This window comes from Penicillium canariense (assembly GCF_028826845.1).
Source record: "Penicillium canariense strain IBT 26290 chromosome Unknown utg000001l_segment0_segment0, whole genome shotgun sequence".
Lineage (NCBI taxonomy): Eukaryota > Fungi > Ascomycota > Eurotiomycetes > Eurotiales > Aspergillaceae > Penicillium > Penicillium canariense.
This window is the reverse complement of record NW_026622728.1, coordinates 4,803,855-4,818,940: the sequence shown is the minus strand read 5'-3', so window position 1 is coordinate 4,818,940 and position 15,086 is coordinate 4,803,855. Positions and strand designations below refer to the sequence as shown.

The 15,086-nt window shown below is 54.6% G+C and overlaps 6 protein-coding genes across 6 annotated transcripts; 4 read left to right on the top strand and 2 right to left on the bottom strand.

The window, feature by feature from the left end:
* Positions 1-1,086: 1,086 nt before the first annotated feature.
* xanG (cytochrome P450 monooxygenase xanG) lies at positions 1,087-2,740 on the top strand (the record flags this gene model as incomplete). The annotated part of the gene is made up of 3 exons (XM_056683726.1): positions 1,087-1,692; positions 1,754-2,605; positions 2,657-2,740. 3 exons carry the CDS (start codon positions 1,087-1,089, stop codon positions 2,738-2,740), a joined length of 1,542 nt encoding a protein of 513 aa, XP_056547332.1.
* Positions 2,741-4,236: 1,496 nt separating this feature from the next.
* N7482_001600 (uncharacterized protein) lies at positions 4,237-5,552 on the bottom strand (the record flags this gene model as incomplete). The annotated part of the gene is made up of 2 exons (XM_056683725.1): positions 4,237-5,207; positions 5,276-5,552. The coding sequence occupies 2 exons, from the start codon at positions 5,550-5,552 to the stop codon at positions 4,237-4,239; spliced, it is 1,248 nt and encodes a 415-aa protein (XP_056547331.1).
* A 333-nt stretch (positions 5,553-5,885) lies between these two features.
* N7482_001599 (peptide MFS transporter) lies at positions 5,886-7,833 on the top strand (the record flags this gene model as incomplete). Its single annotated transcript, XM_056683724.1, has 3 exons — positions 5,886-5,920; positions 6,031-6,368; positions 6,449-7,833. The coding sequence occupies 3 exons, from the start codon at positions 5,886-5,888 to the stop codon at positions 7,831-7,833; spliced, it is 1,758 nt and encodes a 585-aa protein (XP_056547330.1).
* Positions 7,834-10,011: 2,178 nt separating this feature from the next.
* N7482_001598 (syntaxin) lies at positions 10,012-11,260 on the top strand (the record flags this gene model as incomplete). The annotated part of the gene is made up of 5 exons (XM_056683723.1): positions 10,012-10,017; positions 10,083-10,248; positions 10,320-10,777; positions 10,852-11,131; positions 11,202-11,260. The coding sequence occupies 5 exons, from the start codon at positions 10,012-10,014 to the stop codon at positions 11,258-11,260; spliced, it is 969 nt and encodes a 322-aa protein (XP_056547329.1).
* Positions 11,261-11,939: 679 nt separating this feature from the next.
* N7482_001597 (BolA family protein) lies at positions 11,940-12,476 on the bottom strand (the record flags this gene model as incomplete). The annotated part of the gene is made up of 3 exons (XM_056683722.1): positions 11,940-12,108; positions 12,194-12,300; positions 12,375-12,476. 3 exons carry the CDS (start codon positions 12,474-12,476, stop codon positions 11,940-11,942), a joined length of 378 nt encoding a protein of 125 aa, XP_056547328.1.
* Positions 12,477-12,737: 261 nt separating this feature from the next.
* N7482_001596 (acyl-CoA synthetase) lies at positions 12,738-14,830 on the top strand (the record flags this gene model as incomplete). Its single annotated transcript, XM_056683721.1, has 5 exons — positions 12,738-13,083; positions 13,145-13,458; positions 13,514-14,427; positions 14,493-14,719; positions 14,790-14,830. 5 exons carry the CDS (start codon positions 12,738-12,740, stop codon positions 14,828-14,830), a joined length of 1,842 nt encoding a protein of 613 aa, XP_056547327.1.
* Positions 14,831-15,086: the final 256 nt, after the last annotated feature.

Sequence of the window (15,086 nt, the reverse complement as noted above, 5' to 3'; positions counted from 1 at the left end):
ACCTTGCTCGCGACATGTATCTTACTCTACCAAACGCATTTTATGAGGCATATGTCGTGGCTTGCGGTGTCTGGTCTTGTGTTGTTTTGTATGGTATTTTTCATCTTAGTATATGGATTCAATCCGCCACTGATAGAAGATGAGTTGTATCAGTGTGTAGGTTTGGATGGAGTCATGCGCGGAAACATGGTGGAATGGCTGTGCGGGCCAGTGGGTGGACAAGCTACGATATATATTTTTGAATTGTGCCAACCATCCACCGCACTAGACCTGAGACGCTGGAAACCTTCCTAAACAGCCTTCAGTAGCGCAACTTTGGAAGATCGACATCTCAGAGTGCGATTCCACCTTCACTAATTTAGTTTTCACCCCAAAAGTACTGTCATTTACTTTCCTGGACTGGTGAATCACACGTCCACCTGCGTGGGGATGCATGGAGCTCCGTTTTAGGGACCACCTATTGTACCTAGTAGCATATGTATCCCTAGATCCCTCACTCTTGTTACCTGGAATGAAAGTCCGTGAGTTTTGCAGGGCAGTCAATAACTCTTGGATCCATCGACTCCGAGGGACGCAATCCTTACAGGCTCCTCGTCGCACCCGGGTGGATATCAAGATATTACGTATATTGCATCCAACTACGCTGCACCTGCAGTCCCATGGACACCTTGTGAGTATATGCACGATATATCTCCATAGGCAGCTACTTGTCGGGTCGTACAAGATGACACAGCTGTATGCTACGCAGAGTCAGCACATCCCATACCCTTGAAAACGACTCGAGGGCTGCCCTTCTGGCTGTGCTCGTCCAGCGGTGTGATTCATTAATCTGCGGTGGGGGTAGTCAGCAAAGTCATCAACTGTTCTCAGCATTGTACGTGGTCGGAGTGGCCTTGTTCATCCTAGAAGGCTGACACGTCGAGGGTGGCGGGCCGGGGTATATTGAATGTTGAGGCCAAATCTTCTGCGTCTTGATTAAGGACATAGCGCAGTAGAGTAAGAACTTCACACCACGAGAGAGAGAGAGAGAGCTGGCTTTGATCCCTCCGTTGTTTTCTCTTCTCTGGTCAATTGGCGATTTTCAAAATGATCGAATGGTCTTCGCTACTGAATGGGTTGCGGGGCATCCTCGCCCTCCTCCTCGCCAGTCTTCTACTGTTATACTGGTATATCCGCATACCGGGTGATCTGCCCAAGAATATACCCACAGTACCAATCTATATATCGCTGCTAGGTCTCTGGAGCGACATGGGCCAAGACGACATCTACGATCGATGGCTCCGCGGGCCGTTGGAAACGCATGGCGCTGTCAAGATATGGTTTGCCGGTCGATGGAATGTCCTGGCAACGCGACCGCAATTCCTAGTGGATATGTTTCGGCACGAAGACGTATATGCGAAAGCAGGGAGTCAGAAGAAGATTCCATGGGGTGTGATTGCCGCGTTGGTTGGCGACAATATTATCAATGCCCACGGTGATAACTGGAGGCTGTTTACGTCTATCATGAAGCCGGGCTTGCAGCGGCGAATCACCGATTCGAGACCGTTACTGGAGAAGTCGCGGAAGTTTGTGGATGTAATATTGGAGGAACAGAGTCGGCTTGGGAGGGCAAAGGGGGTGTTGGTTAACCCTATCATTCAGCGGTGGGCCTTGAGCTGTATGGGGATCAGTTTTATGAATGTCGATCTTGAGGTATACCCGATTCTCCTGGTCTGAGCCAGCAGTCCCACACACTAATTTGAGATCTGTATAGGCCTTGGAACGACCCGGACAGCGTCTTGAAGAGCTCCAAACAATCATCAAGAAGACCTTGTTCAAGCCACTGTTCTTCAATTTCCCCGACCTCGATCGATACCCATCTATCTTCCACCAACGCAAGATTGCTTTCGCAACCATGCAAGAGTTTGGAGACATACTCTGTGAAACAGTTCGGCGACGATCCCATGACCAAGAAAATGGCGATGGCGATGGCGAGCAGGTGGTCGACTATCTCGACCGGGCCTTGAAGGAAGGTCGCATCACCGAGGAGCAATACCGCGCCAACCTCAAGATCACCTTCCTCACAGCACACGAAAACGCACAGCAGCTCGTCAATTCCGCCTTCTGGGTCCTGGGCAAGAACCAAGCCGTGCAGGAGAAGCTTCGAGCCGAGATTCTTGCGACTGGCGAAGAAGACCCGTCGACCGATCTGGTCCACTCACTGCCCTACCTCTTTTCCGTCATCCTCGAGCTTCTCCGCCTGTATCCACCCGTCTCTCAACTGATCAACCGCGTGACTACGGCCCGATCCGTTCTAGGAGGCGAAATAATCATCCCGAATCGTACGTGGGTCGGCTGGAATGCCTTCGGCGTGCATACGGATCCGACCGTATGGGGCCCAGATGCCAGAGAGTTCACTCCCGAGCGATGGGGGAACGAGGTCAAGGCCATCCAGAATGCCATGCGTAGCAAGACGACTCAATGTCATTTCATTGCGTTCAATGCACACTCGCGGAAGTGTTTGGGCCAGGGGTTCGCGGTGCTACAGATGAAGATCCTGCTGTTTGAAATGGTGCGGCGCATGGAGTGGAATATCGATGCGGAATATGAACTGAAACTGACGTCGGTGAGTGGTGGATCTTGCGGAGTTCAATTGCAGCTTGGCTGATTTCTACAGGGCGGGATTATGGCTCCGTTGGGACTCCGTGCTGTTGTGCAAGAGAGGGGTGGACCGGCCGAGGTGAACGGTGTTGTGCAGTAGGGACCAACTTGGCCTGATGAGTGGATGAGTTGAATTGTAGCTTTTCAAGCGACACACGAAAGCATATTGAGACGGGGCAGGGGTCCCGTGACGAGTACAAGTACAGGCGCAGCGTTCTAAAATGTAATGAAATCACCTCATCGAAAATATAGAAGCTAGCGGGATTCGTTCTTGATGAATGATCATCAGTTGCTGGCGATATCGGCCGATATCTTCCATCGAGCGGCTAGCCAAGTATCATCCCAAAACAGTTCACGGGATTAGTGAGGCGAAGAGCCACTAGGAAACACGCAGATCAGACACTGTCTATCGTATGAGTGCCTTCCAAAGAAGCACATGGTTCCAAGCCCTAAACACGTAAACATCTTCTCTCTGCGGGTTGACTTTGTTGATTGTCCAAACCCGGTGAGATATCCCGGGTACCTGACGGGCTCGCCAGGAACAACCCATAGAATATCCGCCAAGGTCCACACAGCGCCAATCCTGAGTGGACGGCCATGTCGCCATATCAGATATTACCGGAGGACGTCAAAACTAGACTGGCCGGCGACTTCGGCATGGGCCTCTCTGGCTTCATATCGCGGGGAGTATAGTCCGTCCTCTTGAGGAAGAATTGTCTTCGTGGGTCTATCAGTCGTTCGGGAGACCCGGAAGTGACTTTTTTCCCTCGGGATGCCCTCGCCAAGAAATCAATATGCAACTTTAATCGAGCTTATCCGCAGGCCTCCAAGGGCCGGTCAACGCGCACTGCTCGAGCGCCATGCAACACAAGACGTATAAACTCTCTTGCTGAATGGCCAGCCTGGGATTGGCCTGCCAGTCTCTTGGGCTGGGCGTGGTGTTTCCCCTCACGGGAGGGGCAGCCAAGGGCTTGGGGGCTACGCCTTTTGCAGGCGACTAGTTGCCGAACGGGCAGTGTGTGGCCGGTCAAGACGGGCGAGGGCAGGAAGACAGCAGGATAGGCGCATCCCGTTGGTGGAATGGGCCGGGGGGGTCGGTTGAGGCTGGTCGAGTCTGGCGGGAGCGGCGAAGTCGGAGCGATAAGGCGTGTGCCATGCCTCTTGGGCGTTTCTGGGCGTTCCTTGGGGCTCCGGCGAGTCGATTTATTATGCGGGCGGTCCCCATCGGACGCGGGCGTTCTTTTCTGACTCTTTTCTTCCCATCCTTCCGAGCCTTCCATGTTTGTCTGCCTTTCGTCCTGGAAATACCTCCTAGTTAACCTGTCCAGGTGTCATTCCACCCTCCACACGATGACCAATACCATCGACAACCAGAAACCTTCTTATCACTGAACGGGCGCGGCTTGGCAGTGCCTGACTCCACCTCCCATCGTTGCCAACAATCTCCTGGCCTCGCTTTTACGAGAGAAAAATTACCCCGGAATGAGGTCCGGCTCGCCCTGCAGCCCACTGGGCACTGCTTGTCTGACAGCAAACCCCCCGATGCTGGTCCATTGAACCGCCTTTACACCCGCCCGGGCATTAGCCATTGGTTGGCTATTGGCGGCTGGCGCAGGACACGGGATTGACTTGCCCGGTCCTGCTATGCGCCTGCCCTTGGTCTCTTTGTTGGGCCTCCTCCCTCTGATCTCCCCGCATGAGACCCATGAGACTACTCAGCGGACTCCGGGGTATCATCATGCAAAGCGCACAGGGTTGTGAGACACCGCCGAAACTCAACCAGAGCAGCGCCGAGTTGATTCGTTGGCATAGCCGATTAGCCTCTCGGGACGCGGGGAAAAGGGCCCCAACGTTGCAGCACAGATACACGGTGGCGGGAACACAACGGGACCCGGGCGCAATCAGCCGCAGTGTGCGACGGTCGCTCCCGGGACCTCCCTTGCGTGATGAGCCGATGAGGCAATGAAACAACCGCCGTACGGCAGCGCCGTTCGTTATGCTCCATCCGAATGCGGTTGTTCGCCGGAGATCAAAGCGGACCAGACCCCGCCACCAGTCTGGATCGTACGGTGTATACTGCACACCGATCGAGCTACCGATAACTACGGGGAGGGCTGGCAACAATGGGCACAGTGGGAACACTGAGAATACTGAGACTGGAACGATGTCCTCCGTCCTGCGCGGATTGGTGCTCCGGGATCCTTCATTGGCCTCGGTCGCGTGCCGCGGGAGGAGTGCGCCGTCTGCCACGGCTGGCCTGTCATTTGTCCAGTTCGATTTCAAAGCCGCGAATTGCCCCCGCTGGGTTGACGGGAGAGGAGGTACAAGCGGCGAAGGCGCGTAAACACGCCCACAACGCTTCCAACTCGTGGCCGGTGTCTCAAACGATCCAGATCCCGAGTCGTCGCCAATGGCAATGAGTCCACGCCTACAATGGCGGAGTCCGGCGAGTGGACTCCGGCTCGAGCGTGCCTGAGCAGGAGATTGAGATTCCTTGGCATGAGGTCCAGTCTCCATATACCTCGTGGCGAACCCGGAAAAGTGTTTTCGAATCGCGGTATGCGATGCTGGGAACGGTTCATGAAGTGTACAAAAACGGGAAGAATTCCACATCCATCGGCATTCTCCGACTGACACTGCCGGTGTGATTCGCCCGCCGCCAGAAGAGTGGAGGCCGCCAAGCCCTGTCTGGCCTGGCCTTTCGAGAAGCCCTGGACCAGCCAGCACCCAGCACCCAGCAGGGCCACATTGCGCATGGCGCATTGCCGATTATTGCTGGTTGCCCATTCACTTGTCATATCAGCGCAGCTTGTTCGCTTCCGTCTGCGTGCCGTTCTGGGGTTACATTCGTGGGTCCCGGCCATCGCAGCGCGGCCGATTCGTCCCAACTCGACTGGTCCTGCCGATCGCATCCACGGTTGGTTTGTCGCTGGAAGCAATTGTTGTTTCCCTCGATATCGCCCTCTAAGTGGGACGAAACACACCTCTCCACCCACCCCCGGCCTGTACTATACTAAGATGGCGCTTGGGTCGTGTGGTCCATTTTTTCTACTTATTTTTCTCGCCTTTCGGCTCACGCGCCGATTAGAACAGACCGGCACAACCCCCACCACGACCTCGGGTGTTGGGTAATAAAAATTGAATATATAGTATATCGGTCGCGGCCATTTTTTCCATTTCTCTCTCTCTTCTCCGTCCCTGTGCACTCCCGGAAGGTCCAGTTACCTCCTGAACCTAGTATCGCCATGTCGACTGCGGATCGCGAGGTGGAGGTTGCTCAGTATGTATTCCCTATGAAGAATCCGTCCTTGAATCATCCACCTGTCCTGCAAGCTCTTCGCGCAGGTCTCGCGGGTTTGCCAGAATTTGTATCTGACTCTCTCCCCACAGCCCTCCGAGCTACGATGACACCGTCCCTGTCGAGCAACAGGTCGCCGTGAACGAGAAGTCCAACATGGACAAGGAGAACCTCTCCATGACCCCCGACGGCGAGGAACCGACGGAGGATGAGAAGCGCACCCTGCGCCATATCGCCGAGAACTTGCCCGTTTCGGCCTGGCTGGTCGCCATCGTCGAGCTGTGTGAGCGTTTCACCTACTACGGCATGTCTGGGATGTTCCAGAACTACGTCCTGCGTCCTCTGGATGGCAGCCAGGGTCGCGGGGCCCTGGGTATGGGCCACCAGGGTGCTACCGGTCTCACCACTTTTTTCCAGTTCTGGTGCTATGGTAGGGTTTCCAGCGCAGAATCCTTCTTGATCTATCAAGAAAAACGTGACGAGGCATGGTGCTGACTCGTCATTCTCCAGTCACTCCCATCCTTGGTGCCATTATCGCTGATCAGTACCTCGGCAAGTACAAGACTATCGTGCTCTTCTGCGGTGTCTATCTTGTCGGTCTCCTGATTTTGGTCTGCACTTCCATTCCCACTGCTCTGGAGCACGGAGCTGGTCTGGGCGGTTTCATCGTGGCTATCCTAGTTATCGGTCTCGGCACCGGTGGTATTAAGAGTAACGTTGCTCCTCTGATTGCCGACCAGTACAAGAGGAAGAAGATGGCCATCTCGACTACCAAGAAGGGCGAGCGTGTGGTCATTGACCCCGCGTTGACCATCCAGCGGATTTACATGATCTTTTACGGCTGCATTAACCTCGGCTCGCTTTCGCTGCTGGCGACCCCCTACATGGAGCAGTACATTGGCTTCTGGTCGGGTTACCTCCTGTGTTTGTGCATGTTTGCCGCCGGTACCTTGGTCCTCCTGTTGGGCCGCAAGTACTACGTCGTCCGCCCACCCCAGGGGTCTGTCATCACCGACGCATTCAAGGCTCTCTGGATGATGATTACCAACCGCAACATGGACGCCCCCAAGCCGAGCTGGCAGCTACAGCACCGCGGCGTTGAGGTTTCTCTGCCCTGGGATGACCACTTCATTGACGAGCTCAAGCGTGCTCTCGTTGCGTGCCGCGTCTTCGCTTTCTACCCCATCTACTGGGTCGTCTACGGCCAGTTCTCCGGCAACTTCGTCACGCAGGCCGGCCAGATGTCGGGCCACGGTATCCCCAACGATCTTATGCAAAACTTCGATCCGATCTCCATCATCGTGTTTATTCCCCTGCTCGAGACCGTCGTGTACCCGCTCATGCGCCGCCTCAAGATCCCCTTCCGCCCCATCACCCGCATCTCCCTGGGCTTCGTAGTCGCCTCGCTGGCCATGATGTACGCCGCCATCGTGCAGCACCTGATCTACTCCGCCGGCCCTTGCTATGGCCATCCGCTCTGCGCGGCATCTGAGGTCGACGGCACCGCCCAGGGCAACAACGTGCACATCGCCATCCAGACACCCGCGTACATGTTCATTGGTATCTCGGAGATTTTCGCCTCCGTGTCCGGCCTGGAATACGCGTACACCAAGGCGCCGCCCTCGATGAAGTCGTTCGTGCAAGCGATGTACCTGCTCACCAACGCGTTTGGCTCCGCCATCGCCGAGGCTCTGACCCCGGCCGCGTTCGACCCGGCCATCATGTGGATGTTCGTCGGTCTGGCCGGCGCCTCGTTCCTGTGCGGCATCATTTTCTTCATCATCTTCCGCCACCTCAATGCCCAAGAGGACGACATGAATGCCCTCGATGCCGACGACCCGATGCCCGAGGCTCCTCGCGAAGAGGCGCGCCGCGCGTCCCAGGCCCCGCAGTAGATCTGTGGTCGGCTCTGTGTGGTATTTACTTCCAATGAGCGGTCCTTTTTCTTTGTCTGGACTTGCATTGCACAACTGCATGATGCATGGGAGCAGGGTCTTCCTGCTGTCTTGAACTGCTGCGCAGCTACCTATGTGAGACACGATCTGACGGTCCGGTGATAATCTCTAGTATATATATATATAAATACTTTATTAAACTTCCCTGTGCGAATATAAGCATTCTACTCTGAATCTGATTCTAATGCTGATCTTGGCTTTGCGTCCTGTATACTTGCATCTATCGGTCAACCCGGTAGGGCCTTGGTGAGCGGGCTGCAAGGATGCTTCCGAGGCGAAACAAGCACTCTTGCCCCAAGGCTTGTTTGTAGAGTTAGAGTAACGACGATTCCAAGCGGAGCTACTAAGGCCAGGAGAAGCTGAATATACGAAGACCTCGTATAACTCTTTCCATTAACATAAAACGGATACGAGCCATTCTACGCGATATAGCATTAGGTATATTACTACTCCACTTGACCGGATCCACGATATGGTTTGTAGCGATTAGGTAGAAACTATATACCAAATAGAGGGTGTCCTTATTCGAATCGTAAAAGAAGTACGGAAAGACAGGCAGTGAACCTTCTACTTTGAGAGCCACTCGCTACTGGGGATTGCCATGGGTCGATTGCGTAGTCGACGTTCGAACTTTTTTTAAGTCTCTGCTTGGGCAAGCCTCCTACTATGGGGTTCAGTGAACGTAACTATATAGAGTTAGCCGACAGGGCCTTCCCTAATGGATGGTTTGATATCAGGATAAGGCAGGTCAAATCACATGAGAAATCATTCAGAAGTACATACAGCCTAACAGCCTACCACTCTACTCAAAAATGATCTTGGCCCCGTTGGCAATATTTTCAAGTTTATGGTCACGATGTCCTGCTATATACAGCATGCAATATTCTGAAATGCTCTTAAGCGGAGGGAAGAAGAAAACGTTATTGATTAGCAACACAACTGTTCAGCCCTTATAGCGAGGAAGAATAAGATGGCTAATACAGCGATATTGCCGAAAGAGATTGATCGAATTGAGATTTAGGAACTATCTACAGAGAGAGAAATGGGCGGTATTATACACGCGCCGACCCGCAAGCTTGGAGGGTGGAGCCGTGCACGGTATTGGGGGATGATACTGTAACAAGCCTCGTACAGTACTTCCACGGCCAGGACGGCTCAGCCGGGACTGACTGGCAATGGACCCTGCAATAGCCTGATGCAGTCAAATGGATACGCATAGCGGCAAGGCATGCGGGGTGTCGTGTTGAAATAATGGAAGTCATCTATAGGATCTCCATTGACGGGTATGATAATGCAAGCAGTCTATAGATTTCATCTATAAAAGGATGTGTTGCTGTAGATCATGGATGGTGAGTACCGTGATGGTATACAGACCTTCGCGTATAGTCTGATCGTTTAATTGCAATTGGGCCCGCGAAATTAGATTCTTCGGTTGTTCTGCCAGCAGTCTTAAACCCCGCGACCGTCTCGATCGCACTGCTGGCCATTGTGCGTGCCCTACAATGGTGACGTGCAGACTTTGCGATTCACCCCCAAGCGAAAGTCCCGAAGGGTGCCGAAGGGTCCCGAAGTACCGGGTACGTCTTGCATCCGGACAAAATACATACAGGGCTGTCAATCCCAGCGGTACTTGCTACCGCCCCAGGCAACGGTTTTCCTGGCGTGCGCAAAATGGGCCCGATCCACTGTGGGTGGTCGATCCCAGCCTCAGAAATAGCAACCGTCTCAGCCACAGCGCGTGGCCAATTGCGCTCCACCACGATCGCAAGAAGGCTGCGCACGAACATCATTTGTGTCTTCTTGGGTAGGAGTCTGGTAGTAGGAAAGGAATTGAAAACCCAAGTGGTGTCACTATATGCAAGATTAAAGGGATGCCCCTGACTATCAATTATGTTAAAGCGCATGTTTTAGCCGCCGAGGCCCATCGGAACTTTTTAAGTTCAGTGACTTTATTTCGACAGGGACTTCCACCGCCGGCGCTTCTGCCGCGCCACTCCACCCTTCCTCTCCCGTCTCACCCTCTACTCTCCCTCCCTTCCCTCCTTCCCATCTCCTTCCTGCTCCTTCAAACCCCTCGCTCGTCTTCGCATTCCCTCTATCAAAACCTAATTCGCCATCATGAGTGTGAGTAGTATCCATCCAGCCCGACCGGGAATTTGTTGCCTCTGCCCCTTTTCTAACTCTGCCAGTACCAGAGCTTGGGCGATAACAATCAGGGGGGCTACGGCCAGTACAATCCCTATGGCGCTCAGCAGAACCCATACGGCGCGCAGGAAACCCCTTACGGTGGTCAACCGCAGCAGAGCTACGGCTACGGCCACGCTAATGCCATGGAGCAGGGCAACGGCGGTTATGGTGAGATTGCGATCCAGCGGAAGTCTCGGATCCCCACGATGTGATGCGCTGACCCTTGTCGTTCAAAACAGAGATGTCCAATGTGCCCGACAAGAACGCGCTTCTGACTAAGATCAATGAGTTGAAGCAGGGAATTGAGGACGTCAAGAGGAAGCGCCAGACCCAACTCCGTGCGGCCCAGGCGGCCCTGCTGGAATCCAACACCAGCAAGGAAGACCAGGTGACGCGCCAGAACGTTGACTACATCGAGGACGAAATCAACACCGCTCTCCGCTACCTGCGCGACCAGTTGAAGCGCCTCAAGGACACCCCTGGCTGCGGCGCTCCTGGCCCGGCCGAGCACTACACCATTGCCAAGAAGAGCCTACAGGATGAGATCACGGCCTACCAGGGCGATCAGTCGAACTTCCACAAGCGCCTGGAGGAGCAGGTGCGCCGCCGATACCAAATGGCCAACCCCGAGGCTACCCCAGACCAGCTGGAGGCTGGTGTCCAAGCTGTGATGCAGGGCCAAGAGCAGGCGTTTATGGTGAGTACTGGATTGATTTTTTGTTCTGATTGCGACGATCTGTGTTCAGGATGGGAGTCTAACCAATAATATAGACCCCTGGCACCCGTTCTCGCCAGGCCAACGATGCCCGCCAGGCAACCATGGCGCGTTCCGCCGCCATCCGAAAGATCGAGAGCGACATGCGCGACCTGGCTCAACTGTTCACCGACGTCCAGGAACTCGTCATCCAGCAGGAGCCCGCGGTCACCCAGATCAACCAGGGTGCAGAGGAGACCCACCGCAATGTCCAGCAGGCTAACACCAAGCTGGACAGTGCCATCACCAGCGCCCGCAACGCCCGTCGCTGGAAGTGGTATGCGCTGATCATTATTCGTAAGTGGTCACTAGACCTCCATTATCCTCCACTCCTCCCCGAATCCCCTGACTAACAGCGCATTTCTAGTCATCATCATTGCCATCATTGTCGGTGTCGCGGTCGGTGTTACCCAGGCCAACAAGTAATAGCTTCACATAAGCGGCTGCGTTGCATTCCACCCCGCCATTTTCCCACCTCGTGTACGACTTCCGCCCCCTCTCCCCCTCCGAATGGGATCGTGATTCGAACCCTGCCGGATTGCCATGCCCGTTCCCCCATCTCCGTTCCCATGCCCCCCCTCCCCTTCGTTTCTATACCACCTTCTCGCATGTCAGTTTCCTCCCTCTGTCTCTTGTGTAAAAGCAATGCTGGATCGGCCTCATTTCCTTGTGTTTTTCAATTGCTGCAGGTATCGTGTACAGCCGCTGTGTGATTCGCGCGCGACGTCTCCACGATCATGATTGTGCTTTTTCGGCTCCCCTGGCACGCGATCACGCCTGTCGCTGCGTCACCCCGGCCCGGGGATGTACATACTAGATTGTTTGATTTTTTGTCGGTGCCCACTTTTCTGTCTGGCACTTGAGTCTATGTAATATCGTCTAATAATTCATCCTTTCTGTCCCGACTTAGATGGTAAAGGTATCAGACCTATCCGTGTACTGGTAGTACCGGCAGTTCTGCGTCGAATGTGGATTTGCTCTCTGCACATCACGGGGTATCTGGCTGGGCCCGCTGAAGAGTCGGGTGCTGCTATCTTGTTATATCATATCATGATGGGACGCATGCATGTGTGGCTTCCAAATTTCTATCTCTCGCACCCTCCTTTCATGCATTCTTCTCCTTCTCGCGCTGCTCCTCTGCGGGCGTCTTGGTCTTCAGTTGCAGCGCATGGATGCCACCTTCCCGAGCCATCTCCTCCTTCAGTAGCGCGTAGACCATGCGGTGGCGGGCGGGCTGCATTTTCGCCTGGAAGGCGTCGGAGACGATGGTTACGCTGTGACACAATTAGCTGTGCCTGAAATAGATACAGATTTGCCTGAATAGGACAATCAGGAGTATGCAGGATGAATGCGCCGTACTGGAAGTGGGTTTCTTTCGAGGTTGATCCTTCCATCGCGGTGTGGTGCGCATGGAGGTGCGAGTCGTTGCGGATAACGAGGGTCGACGGGGTAAAAGCATGAGCGATCTTTGTAAAGAACCACAATCAACGGTTAGCATATCTGGCTAGGGTCATCAGGAGCAAATCCCCTGGGTGGGTACCTTGTCGCGCATGATATCCTCCATCGGCGTAACGGAGGCCATTCTGGCGGAGACGGAGAACAGGCGGCGCGGAAGCAGGCCCGGCAGCGTGCGAACGAGCATTGGAACTGCCTTGCAGCAGACGAAGCTCAAAGACGAGGGAGTGGAAGTGGAAGGTCGAGTGGAGGTGGCCGGTGAAATCACAAGAGATGTTGAGTCTTAGTCTGCGGAGGTGGAACGGTGCGGCGGTTGGTTCGGCCTTCCCGCGGAACTTCACCCGCACAACATCAACTGCGTCCAGCTGCAATTGCATATCTCCCCTGCTCTGCAGAGCCCAAGTTGGCCATGGGCCACTCGCAATAGAGTCAATCAATTGTTCCCATAATGTCTGGCCGCAGTCTGGTCTCGCGGCTCGTGCGACCGCGTCTGGGCGTGAGCTATGCACTCCTGGAGCTCTCGGCGCCGGCAGCGCATGCTAGGCTCTTCTCAACAGCTAAGAGACTGCTCACCGAGCTACCGAACACCCGTCTGTTCCGTGCCCTTAAAGAGCATGATCCGGCCAGCCTGGCTGTTATGCATAGCTTGTCGGGGCGCTCGTTTACCTACGGCAACCTGACGGCCGATGTTCTCCGCGCAAAGGAAGACCTTGAGCAGAAGGCAGCAAAGACAAAGGGGAAGTTAGCTGGGGAGCGCGTTGCGTTTCTGGCAGAAAACAGCTATGACTACGTGGGTCCGTGTATCTTTGTGTCAGGGCAATTGCGTTTCCAAGGGCTGAGACTAACTGCCGATAGTGATGCTTTTGGCCATCTTCGGATGCGATGCCATTGCGCTGCCGCTGTCACCGTCATTCCCAACAAGTGAACTGCAGTATATCCTTGATAACTCAGAGGCCAAGGTACTACTGGCTACTGAGAAATATGCCGAAAAGGCAGACCAAGTCCTCAAAGCGGGCTTGTGGCATGACCCTCTGTTTGATATCAGACAGAAGCTCTCCGAGGGATCTGCTCGAAACGAGGCTGTGCCACTAAAGGAATCGAAATATTCCCTCTCCGAGGGGCCGGCCGGCGGGATGATGCTATATACTTCCGGTACTACGAATCGACCGGTAAGTGGCAAACTATCTCATACATATCTAAAAGAGATGCGCTGAACAGCAGCAGAAAGGAGTATTTATCCCCGAGCAGGCCCTAGCTGCGCAGGCGCTGTCCCTCTTAGAAGCATGGGAGTACTCGTCGCAAGACCGGCTCCTCCACCTGTTACCCTTACACCACATCCACGGCGTGGTCAACGCAATAGTTACGCCACTCTTCGCCGGCTCCTCGGTCGAATTCATGTACCCCTTCAACCCCGACCAGGTCTGGAAACGGCTCGCAGCGCCCTTCTTGCCCGGGTCTAATAGCAGCCCTACCAAGTCCAAAATAACCTTCCTCACAGCCGTGCCAACAATTTACAACCGACTGAGGTCATCCTTCCAATCCCTCCCGGAGGACATCCAACAAGCAGCCAAGAAAGGCATATCCCCGGAAAACCTGCGTCTCAACATCTCCGGCTCCGCAGCCCTACCCACTCCCACCAAAGCCGCCTGGCAAACCCTCAGCAACGGCAATGTCCTCCTCGAGCGCTTCGGCATGACCGAAGTCGGCATGGCGCTTAGCTGCGGGCTTGACCCTGCAGACCGCATCGACGGCAGTGTCGGCTGGCCGTTGCCACGTGTGGAAGCCCGCCTCGTCGACACAGAGACGAACCAAGTCATCCTGGTCGGCGAGGAAGTCGACGCGAACGGTCGCGCGCGCGAGGGCGAGATCCAACTGCGAGGCCCGACGATCTTCCGCGAATACTGGGGGAACGCCGAAGCGACACGCGAGAGCTTCGTGCCTGGTGACGACGGCGACCACTGGTTCTGCACTGGCGATGTGGCGACGCGGCGGGTTGTCGAAGGTGCTGGAAAGGGGACGAGTGGGGAGTGGGCGAGGGGTCCGATGTATTTCATTCAGGGCCGGAAGAGCGTGGATATCATCAAGACGGGCGGCGAGAAAGTGAGCGCGTTGGAGGTTGAGCGGGAGCTGCTTTCGCTGTATGTTCCATTCTGGCTGGTTCTATTGACCTTTTTCCTCCGGACACGCCATACTAACAAGACAGACCTCAAATCGCCGAAGCAGCCGTCGTGGGTCTCCCCTCGGAGCAATGGGGCAGCAAAGTTGTGGCAGTGGTGGTCCTTCACCCTGATGCGCAGACGGGCGGACGCAAGGGCAAGCCTTGGGGGCCGATGGATATGCGGCGCGCGCTGAAGGATCGGCTAGCTGCATATAAGATCCCGCAGGAGATGAAGGTGCTGGAGGCTATCCCGCGGAACGCGATGGGAAAGGGTAAGTGGTTGCTCTTTTCCCTGCTTGTAAGCCTTTGCTCGTGCGGTTTGCTAATGTTGTGTATTTGCAGTGAACAAGAAGGCTCTGGTTAAACAGGTGTTTGATGTCTGAACCAGATAGAGCAAACGTGGTGTTTGGGCCTTGCAGTTAATCTCAGCTCCTCTCTTTCCTTGGTGGAGTTGTACGATAGCTTTGACTGTGTATAAAACGTCTGAGAGTAGAATGTGAAATAAACTGCGAGTACAATGCTCCTAACGGCTTGAGCTATGATTACTCTGTAAAAGGCTATGCATAGGCGGTTATTGAGTATAAAGGAAAATTATTGGAGGAGGAAGCCATGTATTGGAGAGGGTTTCATTTATTCTTT